The sequence below is a fragment of the Delphinus delphis genome, chromosome 9 (genome assembly GCF_949987515.2).
Source record: "Delphinus delphis chromosome 9, mDelDel1.2, whole genome shotgun sequence".
NCBI lineage: Eukaryota > Metazoa > Chordata > Mammalia > Artiodactyla > Delphinidae > Delphinus > Delphinus delphis.
Genome location: NC_082691.1, coordinates 92,422,423 through 92,441,066, shown reverse-complemented (window position 1 = coordinate 92,441,066; position 18,644 = coordinate 92,422,423). Strand labels below are relative to the sequence as shown.

At 40.7% G+C, this 18,644-nt stretch overlaps 1 protein-coding gene across 1 annotated transcript in view; it reads left to right on the top strand.

Annotated features, from left to right (window-relative positions):
• The window catches only part of KIAA1549 (KIAA1549 ortholog), a 146,661-nt gene extending 130,509 nt beyond the window's left edge, over nucleotides 1-16,152 (top strand). The window contains exons 18-20 of the mRNA XM_060020021.1: nucleotides 1,875-2,035; nucleotides 6,665-6,810; nucleotides 15,170-16,152. Coding sequence (XP_059876004.1) covers nucleotides 1,875-2,035; nucleotides 6,665-6,810; nucleotides 15,170-15,421 — 559 coding nt within the window. The 3' untranslated portion in view covers nucleotides 15,422-16,152. The remainder of the gene's footprint in view (nucleotides 1-1,874; nucleotides 2,036-6,664; nucleotides 6,811-15,169) is intronic.
• The last annotated feature ends 2,492 nt before the right edge of the window (nucleotides 16,153-18,644 follow it).

The window sequence follows — 18,644 nt, the reverse complement described above, 5'->3', positions numbered from 1 at the left end:
GCATATAAAGCACTTCTGCTGAATATGGCCTTTTGAAGAAAGGCACTTGTTCACTTGTTTGAGTTGAGAATTGAACTAACTGGTGCCGTGTTTTTGCTTGAACAAACAGCCAGCGGACTTGGGTGTTTGGCCTCGAAAATGAACCAGTCACTTCAAGGAAAACAACTGACAGCATTTGTTGCCAATAATAAAATTGAGCTTTCAGGTGAAAATTAGAATTTTGGAAACTTGTCTGCCACCGTGCAATTGACAGCTTCCTAGTACTTAAAGCCTTCTCTGATGAGCTCAATGGTGATATTAATGAATGTGATTTGGGGTTACTGTAAAATAAAACGTGTCAGTAAAATAAAAGTCTGCATAACTCATTGAACCAGTATTTTCTAAATGACCAATGTCGTAAAACCATGCATAGGTCTATTCAAAGTGCAAGAAAGACCAGTGGTTTTAATGTAACAGAGATGAAAAGTTCATTGATACTGTTTCAGAGTCTGTATTGCCACTCACCTTAAGGAAATATTGTTGAGTTCTGATGTGGTTTCAAAGAAGAATAATTAACCGAAATACTATTTGAATATTATCTGGAAAGGCTATTAAAATCTTCCTCCTTTTCCCAACTACATATTTATGTGAGGTGAGCTTTTCTTCTTAAAATAACTGATGGCAACTGATTGCATACAAAGTTTATGAGAATCTAGATGTCTCCTCTTAAGGACATTTTTTTTAAATGTAGAATTCTTCTCATTTAATTTTTTTTGAGGGGGGTGGAAAATATCGTTAATTTTATAAAAAATGTTGACATGTAATAGGTTTAATAATGTTATTTTTAAATGAATATTTAATTTTTTCAGTTTTAATTTTGAACATGAAAACTATCTATAGGTACGGTATGCATAAACAAAAGCTCTCGGGAGTCCTCATTTTTATGAACTAAATAGTTTGAGAACCACTGCTTTAGAGCACTGGTTTTTAGCCTTGATGAAGCTCAGGGTCATCAGTGGAACTTTAAAAACTACCAGTGTCTGGGTCTCACATCTAAAGAGTCTGTTTTCATTGGTCTCGGGTGCAGCATGGGCTCCCCAGGTAACGCTACCATGCGGCCAAGGTTGAGAACCACCCCTTTAGTTGGGCGCTGGAGGTGAACGGGCCCCGGGGCTTGAGCCACACCCTCTTTGGGTCTGTAAACTAGAGCATTTCTTCTTCAGTCATCCAGCGGATTGGACAAGCATCAGCTGTGTTCCGGCATGTATACTGGATGGCATATATACTTTTCATAGCCCTGGAGATTTGTCTGTGAGCAAATAGAGTCCCTGCCCTCAGAGGGCTCAGAGCCCATCTTTTATTTTCCTAGTTCATTTCCTTCCTTTGGGAGTCTGATGCTTTAATAAGAGGAGCCATTACATGTTAAATAATTTCTTTTGCTATTTTCTCATTTTCTGGAGAATATACAGTTTTATAATGTCATCAAATAACTAGTTTAGGCCAATTCCAAATTTGCGATAATTGGTGGATAATTATCCAGTATGGTCTTTTTGGCAGTGCTTGTATTTTGCATTGTCTGTCAGTCAATCAACAAAACAAAGAATGTATCCTGATAGCCTACATGATTTCCCATACCTTGCAGGTGCTGTGCTTTGCAGTGGGTCTTGTCTCCCTTATTAATTGTTTTGTATTTGAACCTTGTTGCATAGCACTTATACCAAACAATATTCAGACATATTCATTTTTAATCTGGAGCCTGCGTTCTGGGAGAGGAGGTGGATAATGAGCCAACAGACAAATAGGTCTTATTTTTCCTTAAGGGCTGAGGGTGGACCTAATAAAGTGCCGGAGTCGGGCAAGTGTGGTCCTGACGCTTGGGTGCGCTTCGCTTTCAGACCAGGTTTTGGCCCCGGTTTGCTGCAGTCTGCGGAGCTGCTGCCTGCCGAGCCCCAGCAGCCCCAGGCCTCGTCTGAAGCCACCTCGTGTGCTGCCCGAGGGATCTACCCTGACGAGGTGTCATCGGTGGCCCGGCCTCGGCCTGTCGGGGGCACCACAGGTACACGTGGCTATTTACCTTGCGTTTCTTTTTAGCTAACTTCTGCAGAGATCATTTTCGACTTCCCAGAGCATCAGCATCCCGTTACTGGCCTCTTCCGCCGGTAAGAGCCGCGTCCCCTCGGATCCCGGTAAAGATGTAGGGCTAGGGAGGTAGGAAAGGAGAGAGTGGCTGAGATCCCAAGACTGATGGCCTCTGGTTTGTTCCTGAGTAAGTGTCTCGAAAACAGTCCCTTCACATGGAATTCACACCCACACCTCTTCCAGGGAAAGCGTTTCTGAAGTCTTACAGTGAACTGAAAGACCTATTTCTGAGTGCTTGCAGTGGCACGAAAACAAGCGTTTATTTTAAAGAAGGCACTTTTCCAGTTTGTAATAAGCAACCTAAAAGTTGATGCAAAGTGACCAGAGGGAGATTTGTGTTTTATTTGGTCATTTCTGGGAGGGTATAACCACTGTTTTCTCCTTGAGCCTTACCTCCCTCATTTTTTCCCTTCTACCTTTATTAATAATCATCTTTTTCTCGTTCTAAAGTGTCCTTGTCATTATCCCATGCCTCTATGCCTGTCCCTTCCCTGCTGTCAGGCATGGGCAGAGTCGGCAGTGGAGGGCCTGGGGAAGCTGGTGGCCACATGGAACTGTTCTAGGTTTTTTTCCACCTCCTGTTTCATGTCATCATTAAAAGAACAATCCTAGTGTCATTTGTGAGTAACCAGTGCAGTCCTTTACTTGGCAGTTCAACAGTGAAAGGTCACATTTTCTGAAGTTGTCTTCTAATTCATTACTAAACTTTTAAGTCTTGGCACACTGCTTTTCTTTACTTTTAGTATTTAGGTTTGCTTTAATTACCTGTTGGAAGTCAAATAAAATCTATACCAGATTATCTCCACAGAGGAAATAAAAGTTCTCAGTTTATGTTCTTGAAAGAACATGAAGTGCCCAATTCCTGGAGCTCTTGAAGCCGGAGAGAAAATATGTTTTATTTTTAAAGGATTCTAAAATATATTTTAACTAGTTGTTTGGGAAACATTACACATAATGTGGTTTACTTGTAAAACTACAATATTTAGTATATTCAGTGTAAAGATACAGGGAATTTTTTTTCAGACCAAAATTAAAATTTTTTCATATATTCAGTTTTGCTTTTTTAGAAAAAGAGCTATAAATACCAATATTTTAACAATCTTTTTTGTCAGTTTTTGAGATGCATGTAGAAATTTGAGGAAAGGAAGAGCCCTTAGAATTTTGGTAAAGCAAAAAAGGTATAATGGTTTCTGAATTGAGTATCCTCAATAATTATATCCAGATTAGGAATAAATTTATTTTCAGAAAATGAGAAGAAAAGAAAAAAAATACATTTGTCTCAGAGTCCCCTGGGAATTTTGTGATACTAGTTGAACCCACAACAAATCCTCATCAAGTTCAGTAGATGCTTGACGTTTATGAGGGATTCATTCTGAGATCTTTGTAAATCCCCAAATTTTCAAACACTGCTAGACCTCATAGTTGATTTCCCTCATCAGTCCAACAGAAGTGTAAGTGGACCAGCTAAGAGACCCTTTCCAGACCCATAATGAGAGACACTGCTGGTTGTTGACACACAGCACCCAGCATGGCTGAGCTGATATTCTGACAAAGCAGTTGGCCGGTCAGCCTCCACCAGGTTGCATGAGACCCAATCTTGTGCCCCAGATTACAAATCACTGTTGCATGTCATGAAACTTCATCTCATGAATAGTTGATACTATGAACACTGATTTGTGCATATCACTCAGTGTTCCCCGAGCTCTTTCCATTTCTTTCTTTTTTTTTTTCTTTCTGTTTCTTGTACAGCTACTCTAAAAAGTCCTCAGAGTTCATTATTACTCTGTCTTACTGCATTTTATTACCAGGGCTCAGAGCCCATCTTTTATTTTCCTAGTTCATTTCCTTCCTTTGGGAGTCTGATGCTTTAATAAGAGGAGCCATTACATGTTAAATAATTTCTTTTGCTATTTTCTCATTTTCTGGAGAATATACAGTTTTATAATGTCATCAAATAACTAGGCCAATTCCAAATTTGTGATAATTGATGGATAATTATCCAGTATGGTCTTTTTGGCAGTGCTTGTATTTTGCATTGTCTGTCAGTCAGTCAACAAAACAAAGAATGTATCCTGATAGCCTACATGATTTCCCATACCTTGCAGGTGCTGTGCTTTGCAGTGGGTCTTGTTTCCCTTATTAATTGTTTTGTATTTGAACCTTGTTGCATAGCACTTATACCAAACAATATTCAGGCATATTCAATTTTAATCTGAAGGAATATAGAAATTATATGTATGAAATATTTGAAGAGGAAGTTATTTTCTAAAAATTTGCCATAAGAGATTAAATTGTGTAAAAATTTGAAATGGAAAAAATACTAAGATATACTAGAAAAGTTACTTTTCTGACTATGTAAAATTATCAAATATGTATATGTCTAAAACTTACCAAAAGCAAAAGGAAAGTAGTACCTAGGAAGATTTATAGCAGATATGACCAAGAGGTAAGCTTATTATAGAGAATGGCTCATAAATTGATAAATGGGCAGACTGCAAAAGATAAACAGGCAAAGGACAGAAAGAAGGAATGCACAAAAGAAATGCGTGTGTATCATATGAAAGTAAACATGAAAAATGTCCAGTTTTGAAAATGATTAAAGAAATGCAAATTAAAACCATGATGAGCCACCATTTCAATCATGAAATTGTTTTTATAATAATGTGATGTGGCAAAATTAGCGTTCGGTTTCTTTATCTGTACAATGGGGATAACTTTAGTACTTACCTCTTATGGTTATTTGATGATTGAAGAAGATAACAAATGTAAAGTGCTTAAAATAGTGCGTGGCATACAACAAATTTTAATAAATATTAGCGGCCATTATTATTACTATTGTATTATTTCCGGTGATGGTGTAAATCATTAAACTTTCGGAAAGCAGCTTGGCAGTATAACTTCATGAGCCTTTGATTTGATAAGTTTGGGAATATAGGCTCCCCTCACTGAAGAAATGCAAAATACTGGAGAAAAACTACATGTACAAAGATGTTTATTGGAGCCTTATTCAGAATAGCAAACTACTGTGAGCTCCCTGAATACCCAGTTATAAGGGCATCAGTAGTAAACTGTACAGCTATTGAAAATGAAGAGCTCAGATAGAGCCAGAAAAAGGGAATTTAAGATTTCCTGGTTGCCTCCTATGCATTTGGTACTTGACCTATTTTATCTCTTTTAATCCTTGAAATAACACTGTGAGGTAGACTTTTTAACTTCATTTGAAAAGTGAGGCGTTGAGGCTCAGCTGGAGTGATTACTGGGTGTCCGAGGTCACAGGACTTGTCAGTGGCTGAGCTGCAATGCAAACCCAGGCTTGCTCGGGGTGATGGGCCACTTGAATCATGGGGGAGCTTGTGCTGTCTCGTTAAGTGAACAAAGCAAGATACAGAATCCTGCCTGAACTGTGACCTCAACTACTGTTACAATTTTAACACAAAGGTATGCTTTTCTCCCTATGCAGCTGTCTGAACCTTTATAAGTGATGGGGAACACTGTGCTGCATTTCTGTTCTTTGCAAGATTTGCTCAGACAATGTCTGTTGGGCAAACAGTACTGATAGTTCTAATAGTTTTAATACTGTTATGAATCTTCAGTAACTGACAAGCACTCCTGCAGAGTACGTTTTTAAAAATGTATTTGATTAACAGAGGCTGTTAATTAGGCAACTAGAGTAGGAGTAGACTTGAAGATGGAGGGGGCCACCTCCCTTATCTCTGTGAAAACCCTGAACATTTGTGGGACCAGTCTGAGCATCACAGATGAATTAGATGATCCTAGGAGCATTTGTAAATTGGTATTTTATTTCACAGTGTTTAAAGATCTGTTTTTCCTCCCTCCATCTGTTGAAAAGAGGTATTTCCGTATGCCGAAGTTGATGGGGGAGAAAAATATGTTGTTTAAAGCCTGGCTTTCACAGCCACACAAGGCCATAGTGAGTCTGAGTGTAGAATGAGTGCTAGAGATCATCTGTCTTTGCTATCAGTATACCTCAATGAGAAGGCTGGGTGGGTGGCGTTAAAGTTTTAATTATGATATGACTAAGTTATGAAAACAATGAGAGTGTAACAAAAGTGTACTTTAACATTCTGAATTCACACTCTGCCTGTTAAGGAAACAAAAGCATATTGTATTTTCAGCTCCTTGTGAGTCTGAAAGCCATAAGCAAGAACCAGGTTTCAGCTTCTTCGTGGCTCCAACAGCTTTCACTCCTTTTTTCTGAATAGATAAGGTCATCCTTATTTGTAGCCTCTACAGAAATGAATGGAAGGGCCCTCTGTTATGCCGTTTATTCCCAGTCCTTTGATGTCTGGCTGGGAAAATATGAACATCACTATTAGCCACTGTATTGAAAGGAAGTAAAAGCCTGCAAACCCAGAAACTCATGGTCTGTTTTTCTTAGGACATGTCTTCTCTGGAGGTAGAATTGGTGCCACGTTTGAGCAATGCTCGTATCCCCAGGGCGTGCTGTGGTCAGAACCGAAGTGTCTTACTGGGCAGCCTCACCCCCCTACCAGTGTTCACTGGGCCACTCATTGTGTTCCTCCAGGCTCCCAGATCCAGCACCTGACACAGGTGGGAATTGCCAGCAGAATTGGAGCTCAGCCAGTGGAAATCCAACCAGGCAGAGGCAGCCAGTATGGGGGACCAGGCTGGCCTTCGTACGGGGAGGATGAAGCTGGCCGGAGAGAGGCTGTGAGTACCTTGTGTTGGGACCGTCATTGAGAATTCAGACATGATCACTTAGTGTAGCTGCTGCTGCTTCTGCTCGGGGGATCTCTTTTTAAAACCTACATAAAGTTTTAACTCCCCTCGCTTTTTTCCCCTTGAGTGTGTTTTTTTCTTGTAGTTTGTAGATGGGAAATTCCCTCTGACCAGAGTGGGAGAGTATTGGCATTGAAATTTGGGAAAGTATATAATTTTTCTTGAGGTAGCTTTCAGGCTTGAAGTAGTGAGTTTTAAAAAATAACTTAAGAGGGCGGAGTCAACATGGTGGTGTGGGAAGACACCAAGTTAGCGTCTCCTCACAACTAGGGCACCTGCTGGCTGCTGGTGGGGACCCTGACGTCCAAGGAGATGGGAGGAACCCCCAAGTGAACTGGTAGGATGTTGGGGGACAGGGGGAAGGAGAAGTGGAGGCCAGGCAGGATTGGTGTCCCTGAGGCTGGGGAGATCAGGAGGGGCAGGCGGGAGGGGCCCTCCAGGAGGTGCGGGAGAGAAGTGGAGGGCGATTGCCCCACCCACTCGGGCATGGGGAGCCTGCTGGACTACCATATGAGGTCCCCTGCCCTCTGAGAACAGGGTTGGGGGGCACGCCTGGGCCCCTTCTGTTCCTTGAGCCTAAGCCCTGCCCCCCACAGCCCCCAGGGCCTTTTCCAGCCCTGTGGGTCCTCAACATAGGCCCTGCCCACTTGCCCAAACCTAGCCCTTGCTTAGGCCCCACCCTCCACAGCCAAGGCCTTTTCCCTGTTTTTTCTTTTTTTTTCTTTCTTTCTTTCTTTTTTTTTCTCTCTTCTCCCTCCTCCTCTTTTTTTACTGTTGTGGTTCCATTGTACCTTCCGGTTGTTGATTCATCTATATTTTTATTTTTATATTCTTTCTAACATATGTTAGTTTCCTAGTCTAATTTTATTTTTTACTTTGTTATTGTTCTCTCTCTCTTTTTTTTTTTTTGCCACCCCACGTGGCTTGCGGGATCTTGGTTCATGAGCCGGGGACCGGGCCGAAGCTCCTGCGGTGGGAGCTCCATGTCAGAACCACTGGATAACAAATAACCTCAGACCCCAGGGAATAGTCATTGGAGTGAGGTCTCACGGAGTCCCTCATCTCAGCACCAAGACCCAGCTCTACCCGATAGCCTACAAACTCCAGCGTTGGAAGCCTCAGGCCAAACAACCAGTAAGACAGGATCACAATCCCACTCATTAAAAAAAAAAAAAATGAGACAGCCAAAAAATATGTCACAGATGAAGGAGCAAGGTAAAAACCTACGAGACCAAATAAATGAAGAGGAAATAGGCAATCTACCTGAAAAAGAATTCACAGTAATGATAGTAAAGATCATCCAGAATCTCAGAAACAGAATGGAGGCACGGATTGAGAAAATAGAAGAAATGTTTAACAAAGATCTAGAAGAACTAAAGAACAAACAGATGAACAACACAATAACTGAAACGAAAACTACATTAGAAGGAATCAATAACAATAACTGAGGCAGAAGAACGGATAAGTGAGCTGGAAGACAAAATGGTGGAAATAACTGCTGAGGAACAGAATAAGGAAAAAAGAATGGAAAGAAGACATTCTCAGAGACCTCTGGGACAACACTAAACGCACCAACATTTGAATTATAGGGGTCCCAGAAGAAGAAGAGAAAAAGAAAGGGTCTAAAAAATATTTGAAGAGATTATAGTCAAAACTTCCCTAACATGGGGAAGGAAATAGTCACCCAAGTCCAGGAAGCACAGAGTCCCATACAGGATAAACCCTAGGAAAAACGCACCAAGACACATATTAATCAAAGTAACAAAAATTAAATTCAAAGAAAAAATATTAAAAGCAGCAAGGGAAAACAAAAAATAACATACAAAGGAACCCCCATAAGGTTACCAGCTGATTTTTCAGCAGAAACTATGCAGGCCAGAAGGCAGCGGCAGGGTATACTTAAAGTGATGAAAGAGAAAAACCTACAATCAAGATTACTCTACCCAGCAAGGATCTCATTCAGATTCGATGGAGAAATCAAAAGCTTTTCAGACAAGCAAAAGCTAAGAGAATTCAGCACCACCAAATCAGCTTTACAACAGATGCTAAAGAAACTTCTCTAGGCGGGAAACACAAGAGGAGAAAAGGACCTACAAAACCAAACCCAAAACAATTAAGAAAATGGTAATAAGAATATACATAATAATAACTTGAAAGTAAATGGATTAAATGCCCCAACCAAAAGACACAGATACAAAAACAATACCCATATAAAATGGGTCTGAATGGATACAAAAACAAGACCTATATATATGCTGTCTACAAGAGATCCACTTCAGACCTAGGGACACATACAGACTGAAGGTGAAGGGATGGAAAAAGATATTCCATGCAAATGGAAATCAAAAGAAAGCTAGAGTAGCAATACTCGTATCTGATAAAATAGAGTTTAAAATAAAGACTATTACAAGACAGAGAAGGATACTACATAATGATCAAAGGATCAATCCAAGAAGAAGATATGACAATTATAAATGTTTATGCACCCAATATAGGAGCACCTCAATACATAAGGCAAATGCTAACAACCATGAAAGGAGAAACCAACAGTAGCACAATAATAGTAGGGGACTTTAACATTCCACTTAACACCAATGGACAGATCATCCAAACAGAAAATAAGGAAACACAAGCTTTAAATGACACAATAGACCAGATAGATTTAATTGATATTTATAGAACATTCCACCCCAAAGTGGCAGAATACACTTTCTTCTCAAGTGCACATGGAACATTCTCAGGATAGATCACATCTTGGGTCACAAATTAAGCCTCAGAAAATTTAAGAAAATTGAAATCATATCAAGCATCTTTTCTGACCACAATGCTATGAGATTGGAAATCAGTTACAGGGAAAAATCTGTAAAAAACACAAATACATGGAGGCTAAACAGTGCTCTACTAAGTTACCAAGAGATACTGAAGAAATCAAAGAAGAAATAAAAAAATACATAGAAACAAATGATAACGAAAACACAATGACCCAAAACCTATGGGATGTAGCAGAAGCAGTTCTAAGAGGGAAGTTTATAGCAATTCAGTCTCACCTCAAGGAAAATAAAAATCTCAAACAATCCACCCCTACACTTAAAACAACTAGAGGAAGAACAAAGAAAACCCAAAGTCAGTAGAAGAAAGAAATCATAAAAATCAGAGCAGAAATAAATGAAATAGAAAGAAAGAAAATAGCTGCTGAGATCAATAAAACTAAAAGCTGGTTCTTTGAGAAGATACTTATCAAGAAAAAAAGGGAGAGGATGCAAATCAATAAACTTGAAAAAGGAGAAATCACAACTGACACTGTAGAAATACAAAGGATTATAAGAGACTACTACAAACAACTATATGCCAGTAAAATGGACAACCATGAAGAAATGGACAAATTCTTGGAAAGATACAATTTTCCAAGACTGAACCAGGAAGGATTATAAAATATAAACAAACCTATCACAAATAATGAAATTGAAACCGTAATTAAAAATCTTCCAACAAACAAAAGTCCAGGACCAGATGGCTTCACAGGCAAATTCTACCAAACATTTAGAGAAGAGCTAACACTGATCCTTCTCAAACTCTTCCAAAAAATTGCAGAGGGAGAAACACTCCCAAATTCATTCTATGAAGCCACAATCACCCTGATACCAAAACCAGCAAAAGATATCACACAAAAAAATTATAGACCAATATCACTGATGAAGATAGATGCAAAAATCCTGAACAAAATACTAGCAAACAGAATGCAACAACACATTAAAAGGTTCATGCACCATGATCAAGTAGGATTTATCCCAGGGATGCAAGGATTCTTCAGTATATACGTAAATCAATCAATGTGATACACCACATTAACAAATTAAGGAATTAAAACCACATGATCCTCTCAATAGATGCAGAAAAAGCTTTTGACAAAATTCAGTTCAAAATTCATTTATGATAAAAAAACTCTCCAGAAAATGGGCATAGAGGGAACCTACCTCAACGTAATAAAGGCCATATATGACAAACCCACAACAAGCATCATACTCAGTGGTGAAAAACTGAAAGCATTTCCACTAAGATCAGGAACAAGACAAGGATGACCACTCTTGCCACTCTTATTCAACATAGTTTTGGAAGTCCTAGCCACGGCCATCAGAGAAGAAAAAGAAATAAAAGGAATACAAATTGGAAAAGAAGAAGTAAAACTGTCACTGTTTGCCGATGACATGATACTATACATAGAGAATCCTAAAGATGCCAGCAGAAGACTACTAGAACTAATCAGTGAATTCGATAAGGTTGCAGGATACAAAATTAATGCATATAAATCTCTGGCATTCCTGTACATCAACAATGAAAAATCAGAAAGAGATATTAAGGAAACAATCCCATTTATCATCGCAACAACAACAACAAAATACTTAGGAATAAACCTCCCTAAGGAGGCAAAAGACTTGTACTCATAAAACTATAAAACACTGATGAAAGAAATCAAAGATGACATAAACAGATGGAGAAATATACCATGTGCTTGCATTGGAAGAATCAATATTGTGAAAATGACTATACTACCCAAACCAATCTATAGATTCAGTTTAATCCCTATCAAACTACCAATGGCATTCTTCACAGAATTAGAACAAAAAACTTTGCAATTCGTATGGAAACATAAAAGACCCCGAATAGCCAAAGCAATCTTGAGAAAGAAAAATGGAGTTGGAGAAATCAGGCTCCTTGACTTCAAACAATACCACAAAGCTACAGTAATCAAGAGAGTGTGGTACTCGCACAAAAACAGAAATATAGATCAACAGTACAGGATAGAATGCCCAGAGGTAAACCCACGCACATATGGGCACCTAATTTATGACAAGGGAGGCAAGAACATAAGAGTGGAGAAAGTACAGCCTCTTCAATAAGTGGTGTTGGGAAAACTAGACAGCTACATGTAAAAGAATGAAATTAGAACATCATCTGACACCATACACAAAAATAATCTCCAAATGGATTAAAGACCTAAATGTAAGACCAGACACTATAAAACTCTTAGAGGAAAACACAGGAAAAACACTCTTTGACATAAACCACAGCAAGATCTTTTTTGACCCACCTCTTAGAGAAATGGAAATAAAAATAGAAATAAACAAATGGGACTTAATTAAATGTAAAAGCTTTTGCACAGCAAAGGAAACCATAAACAAGACAAAAAGACAACCCTCAGAATGGGAGAAAATATTTGCAAATGAAACAATAGACCAAGGATTAATCTCCAAAATATACAAACAGTTCATGGAGCTCAATATCAAAGTACAAACAATCCAATTTAAAAAATGGGTGGAAGACCTAAATAGACATTTCACCAAGGAAGACATACAGATGGCCAACAGGCATGTGAAAAGATGCTCAACATCACTAATCATTAGAGAAATGCAAATCAAAACTACAATAAAGTATCACCTCACACCAGTCAGAATGGCCATCATCAAAAAATCTACAAACAATAAATGCTGGCAAGGGTGTGGTGAAAAGGGAACCCTCCTGCACTGTTGGGAATGTAAATTGATACAACCACTATGGAGAACAGTATGGAGGTTCCTTAAAAAACTAAAAATAAAGCTACCATATGACCCAGCAACCCCACTACTGGGCATATACCCCGAGAAAACCATAATTCAAAAAGAGCCATGTACCACAGTGTTCATTGCAGCTCTATTTACAGTAGCCAGGACATGGAAGCAACCTAAGTGTCCATCGACAGATGAATGGATAAAGAAGATGTGGCACATATATACAATGGAATATTACTCAGCCATAAAAAGAAACGAAACTGGATTATTTGTAGTGAGGTGGATGGACCTAGAGTCTGTCATACAGAGTGAAGTATGTCAAAAAGAGAAAAACAAATACTGTATGCTAACACATATATATAGAATCAAAAAAAATGATGCTGATGAACCTAGTTGCAGGACAGGAATAAAGATGTAGTCATAGAGAATGGACTTGAGGGCACAGGGTGGGAGGGCAAAGCTGGGGCAAAGTGAGAGTGGCATTGACATATATACACTACCAAATGTAAAATAGTTAGCTAGTGGGAAGCAGCCGCATAGCACAGGGAGATCAGCTCGGTGCTTTGCGATGACCTAGAGGGATGAGATAGGGAGGATGGAAGGGAGGCTCAAGAGGGAGGGGATATGGGGACATATGTATGTGTATGGCTGATTCACTTTGTGGTACAACAGAAACTAACAGTATTGTGAAGCAATTATACTCCAATAAAGATCCATTAAAAAAACTTAAAAATAATAAAAGCAATATTCATTATGGAAAATCTGCAAGAGGCCTAAGAATCAGTTACTTTTCCTACCATTTTTTTCAATTATGGTAAAATACACAACATAAAATTTACCGTTTGAACCATTTTTAAGTGTACACCTCAGTGGTTTTAAATACGTTCGTAATATTATGCAACAATCCCACCATCCATCTCCACAGCTCATTTCATCTGAAAAACTGAAATTCTATACCCATGAAACCCAAACTCCCCATTCGCCGCTCCCCCCAACTCCAGGCAACCACCATCCTACTTTCTGCCTCTGTAATTTTGACCTTTAAGGAGTGTGTTTGAACCTCTAAAATCTGGACTTGATCTTTGGTGTGATCACTATATAAATATTCTTGATCTCACATACCTCCTTGCTCTCCATTTGAGCTTTATTGTTGATTTGTTAATGTCATTTCCATTATAACCACCGTGAGTAGGTGCCTTTGCCGTAAGCAAACTGTTTGGGACATCGCAATACATAAGTCATCTTTCGGAGGCTTCTTATCACTGTGGTCACGCCTTGAAAGGAATGGAATCAATACGGGCACCGGTAATTTCTACAAATGCTTTCATTTTTCTCAAGAATTTTATACTGAAGGGGATTAAATTAATGAATTTGAAAACACAAACCAAAATAATATTTTTTGTTTTATCCTCATCACTCTGCCTCCACTTGCGTTGCACTTACATGCTTTTCCAGCAGATACGCTAAATTCCCTTTGTGACTGGTTGCTTTTGCTCAGTGGAAAGAAATTAACTTTAGGATATAATGTTCCCCTGAAAGACACATGGCTATCCTTATAGTCTCAGGTCTCTGCTTTCCATTTGCTGACAGTTTGCTTTTTCTGTGCCCAGCTTAGTTTCCTGAGGTGTTCTGGGTTTTCCCGTCAAATCCGACATGCACTTTTAGAGGGCCTCTCGGTCATGATGTGGAGAAGTGAAATGTAGAAGTTTTTCTAGGGCTTGACTGTCATGTTTACCAGGCTATCAGGTTGCTCTTCGCACAAGTGAAACCACAGACGTAGTGTGTGTGTGTGTATGTAAAGAGATTTTTCATTGAAAAAATATGGAAAAAAATCACTGAAAAGTATAATTCTTTCAAAGGATGCTTGATCTGTATTTTGCCAACGTCAGCAAAACTATTGTATGTTTTAGCGCAGATAGCTTTTTAAAGAAAAGGCTCTACAGAGCACTGATACACAGACACACGGACAGACAGGACGGAAGATGACTTTGTGATCTTGTCGCTGTCCCGTGGGCCCAGTCTGTGTTCTCATCACACCTTCCTTGGGCTCTGGACTCTGAGCAAAGGCAGTTGCTGTTCCCGTCGGTCCGTCTGCCAATATGTGCTTATCCCTTTGAGCAGACATCTTCATCCGACCTTCCCATCCGTGGGCTGCTCTGGCCTCCCTCTCTGTCCAGCTCTTTAGGGCCCTTCCTGGTTCCCCAGCAGCCCACTCACTTCCACACACGGCAGCGCAGGGATTAGCCAGTGGGGCCGACTGCACATTCATTCTTTCTGTCTGTCTTTAAGCAAGTGCTTATAGGCCCTTGTTTTCTGTTTTTTAAAAAAATATTTATTTAGGCTGGGCTGGGTCTTAGTTGTGGCATGTGGACTCTTAGTTGTGGCATGTGGACTCTTAGTTGTGGCATGTGGACTTCTTAGTTGTGGCATGTGAACTCTTATTTGCGACATGCATGCAGGATCTTGTTCCCCAGCCAGGGATCGAACCAGGGCCCCCTGCATTGGGAGCACGGAGTCTTACCCACTGGACCACCAGGGAAGTCCCTAGGCCCTTGTTTCATGGGCTTCTTTATTGTACTGCTCTCCCTCGAGCAATTTGTCTGCAGTTACTTCTCTCCATCCCTGTCCTGGGAGGCTGAGTTGTTGGGTGGGAGATGGGCAGAGCATGTCCAATGCCAGTTTGCATCTGATCTTCCCTTCTGGTTTCACGTGGGAAGTACAGTAACGTTTGCCATGTTTTTCAGACACATGTGCTCGGACATCAGGAGTATTCGTCACCGCTGTTCCAGGTGCCAAGGACTTCAGGTCGGGAGCCCTCGGCTCCTCCTGGGAACCTCGCGCACAGGGGGCTGCCGGGCGCCGGGCTGGCCTACCCTGCCAGCTCCACGGAAGACCTCCAGCCCAGCCACTCCTCAGCCTCTCTCATCAAAGCTATCCGCGAGGAGCTGCTCCGGCTCTCCCAGAAGCAGACCACCGTGCAGAACTTCCACAGCTGATCGGCCCCACCTTGCAGATTTGCCAAGTATCCGCTTCCCGTGGAAGCAAGACTAAAAGGAAATCAACTGAGCAGGTGTCTGGAAGAGGACAAGCATCTCCTGGGCTGAGGGCCCAAGTAAGGGAACGAGTTGCAATTGTAAAAGATGCCATAAGTCACGTGACAGCTCATGATGCTTTTAATACGTTGGCAATTTTGTGACCACCTGGGTTCAGTTGAAATGTAAGTACTTTTGGCTAAAAGCCAGCAGCACTTCACGAAAGACGAACCACGATTCTAAGCTAATGAAGTGACTAAGTTAGTCTCTTTTTTAAAGGTGAAAGATGAAAATGTGTAGATGGTGTAGGGATTAAAGGAATCTAGTATTTCCGTGGGAAGATGTGATTCAGACTGGTTTGTACAATGAACCTGCTGCTTTGTTTTCTGAGGAAAGAGAGTTGAAGACATTCACAACTTTATTTCCCTCTTTTCCTCCATAGGAACTTATTTTAATAGTAATATTAACAACATGAATAGTAAGACTGTTTGGGAATTTAAAGAGCTACTAGTGAGAAACCAAATGATAGATTGTAGAGCCTGATGATTCCAAACGAAGCCATCGACTGCATTTTCCTTCTACTTCTGGTGCTACAGCTCCAAGAGCCCTTCACGTCGTCTGTGAAATGCAACTTTGGCTTTCTCAGTGGAAGGATATGTGGAAGGTTTCATTTTGTTCTAGAAAGGGGGAAAAAAAAAGCCTCCCAAAATGGAAAAAGCTTAATATTTATTTGGTTTTTCAAAATACATATCAAAGTTTAGATTTACATTCTTAATTGTATTTGTGGTTTGTGAATCGGACACATGCAACTGCTCATTGCATCTCATTTGAGTACATGTCTTCATCCAGGCCAGGCCTAAAGAAAGAGGCTTTCAGGAGGTCCTAATGGATCCTTGCACTTTGCTGATGAGTTGTTCCCAAATTATGTTTGAATGAGAAATCTTACATAAGCGAAAATGATCTGTCAGAATTCCTAGGACCACTGAATGGTTGGTTATCTATGGATGCCTTCATGGTAATCACATTCCCTGTGTTCGAGACCTGGAAATGAAACTGAGTTCCGTTCAGCCTCTTCGTAATGAGTCAAGAAAGGAAAGAAGAGCTTTGAGACCACGAGGGAGAAAAAAATGTTCCTTCTAATTTCTGATTCTGTTGTCCCTGACTCCGTCTAGTGACTGTTAAAACCGTCTTTGGGCCCAACAGAGGGGTCCTCCCACTTGAGATTGACCCCTGAAGGAAACATGTCTCCCCTTCCCAAAGTGGAGTAAGGAATAGAGTAACAAGGGCTGTTCTGTTTTCTGGGACCTGAGTGAAATGAAGAAGAAAAACAGACTTAGAATTTCCATGAATCCTTTTTTAGTAGATCAACTAATATCTTTAACTAAATAACAGATACACAGGCAGAACACGGGGTTGTGACTGGTCAAAATCTGTGTATCTGTGTCAAATTTTAAGAACCCTGAAGCAGCTAAAACAGGTTCCTAAAGTGTAATCATTGGGTTTTCAGAGTCATGTTTCAGCCCTTCCTTAATTAAGCCTGTTGTATAGACCCAGAGTCTCACGATCCAGGGGAAGTTGGTTCTGGGAAGTTAAAATGTAGCCATTGTTCATCTTTGCACCTCTGAAAAAGGGGGAGTGCAGGAGGACAAGTCTCTTGAGGATGCTAAATAAAGGAATGGGAACTCCTTTTTAGGCGACCCTCACAGGCTCCAAAGAACGGGGGAGAGAAGACCCTGATCTGGGCTTGATTCTTACCTCTTGGTCTTGGTTAAATACCAGACTTGCCCAGAGTGGAGATTCTCCTTGCATGTCATTGAAAAATACCAGGTTTCTTGAATGTGTAATTAAGATTTCAGAGATCCAAGCAGCATTTTATCATGGACACCTTACGGTGAATTCAGATTGAGTGCCAGCTGATGGGGTAAATGCTGGCCCCTCTCCTCCCATTCTGCTCTTTGTCCTCAGTGTTCACACGCAGATTGTACGAACATGATTACCTCCTTAGTACATGGCAGGAACGGACCTCTGTTTTAAGTGGGGCTGCAGTAGCAGTTTTGATGCCTTTCAAACTAGCATAAGGAGATTCTACCTGTATTTTTCTTCTTAGAACCGATACACTTTTAAACCGACGTCAAGACCAAAGATGACGTGGAATAAACAACCGCTGATGTGTGGTGGGTGTGAGCAGGCCGGTGGGATCCCCGGCACTCTTGTGTTGGCCATAAAGCATACTCAGTTTGCACTCAGTTTGACCATCACGAGACTCAGAACAGACTAGCTGTCATGGGGAGCACCACTCAGTGAACGGGATCTACGTAACGAAAGGTCCTCGTGGCAGTCACGCGTGGCTCTGGAGTTCCATTTATTGAAACACCACCAAATGAAAAGTTAAATTTTACGTCTGTTCTTTTTTCCTCTTTGAAAAGTTCTAGTGGTAATAACAAGAGCTATAAATGTGAGTCAGAGTTTTAGAGACGATTGTTTGGAGAAATGATCATTTTCAGAATCTACACAATCACTAACTAGCTGTGTCAGGTCCCTTCTCTAAGCCTCATTTTCCCCATCAGCCAAACGAGAACAGGCCTCCCCTGCCCACCTCCCAGGAAAATTCTCATTGAGAGAATCAGATGTGGTCACACGTGCACACGTCCCTTGAGGAGGGAGCACAAAGCACCGTGAGAATGTAGACTATCTGTGTGATTGCGGTGGGAGGGGTGATCTGATCTGCTGTGGCCTCCCAGTGAGCGAGTTCCCGTGGAGGGAACCAGAGGAAAACTAGAGGCCCCGTGTGACTCCGCTTCCTCTCTCCTGCTTTGCTTTAAATTCACTTCCTTCACCGTTAACTCTCAATTATCATGCATCTTCCTGCTCCTGGCACCAAATAAGTCAATAGGAGCCCTGCCTTCTGAGATCTTAGAATCTGAATCAGACAGTACCCATGGCTATAGAAGATGGAAGAAAAGGAAAAATAACGTGGTTTAAACATCAGTAAGATTCACCGAAAGGACACAAGTGCATTATGCACTCAGAAGGAGGAATGGAAGTTGCACATGGGGAAACAGTGGGACCTTGGGGAGAACTCAATGTCAGAAGCTACTTTAAGGAAGACAGGAGCTTCCCAGGCGCATGGTGAGATGGTGTGGGAAGAGCCAGATGGAGAAAGTGGGTGAAGCTGCCGTTGAAAATA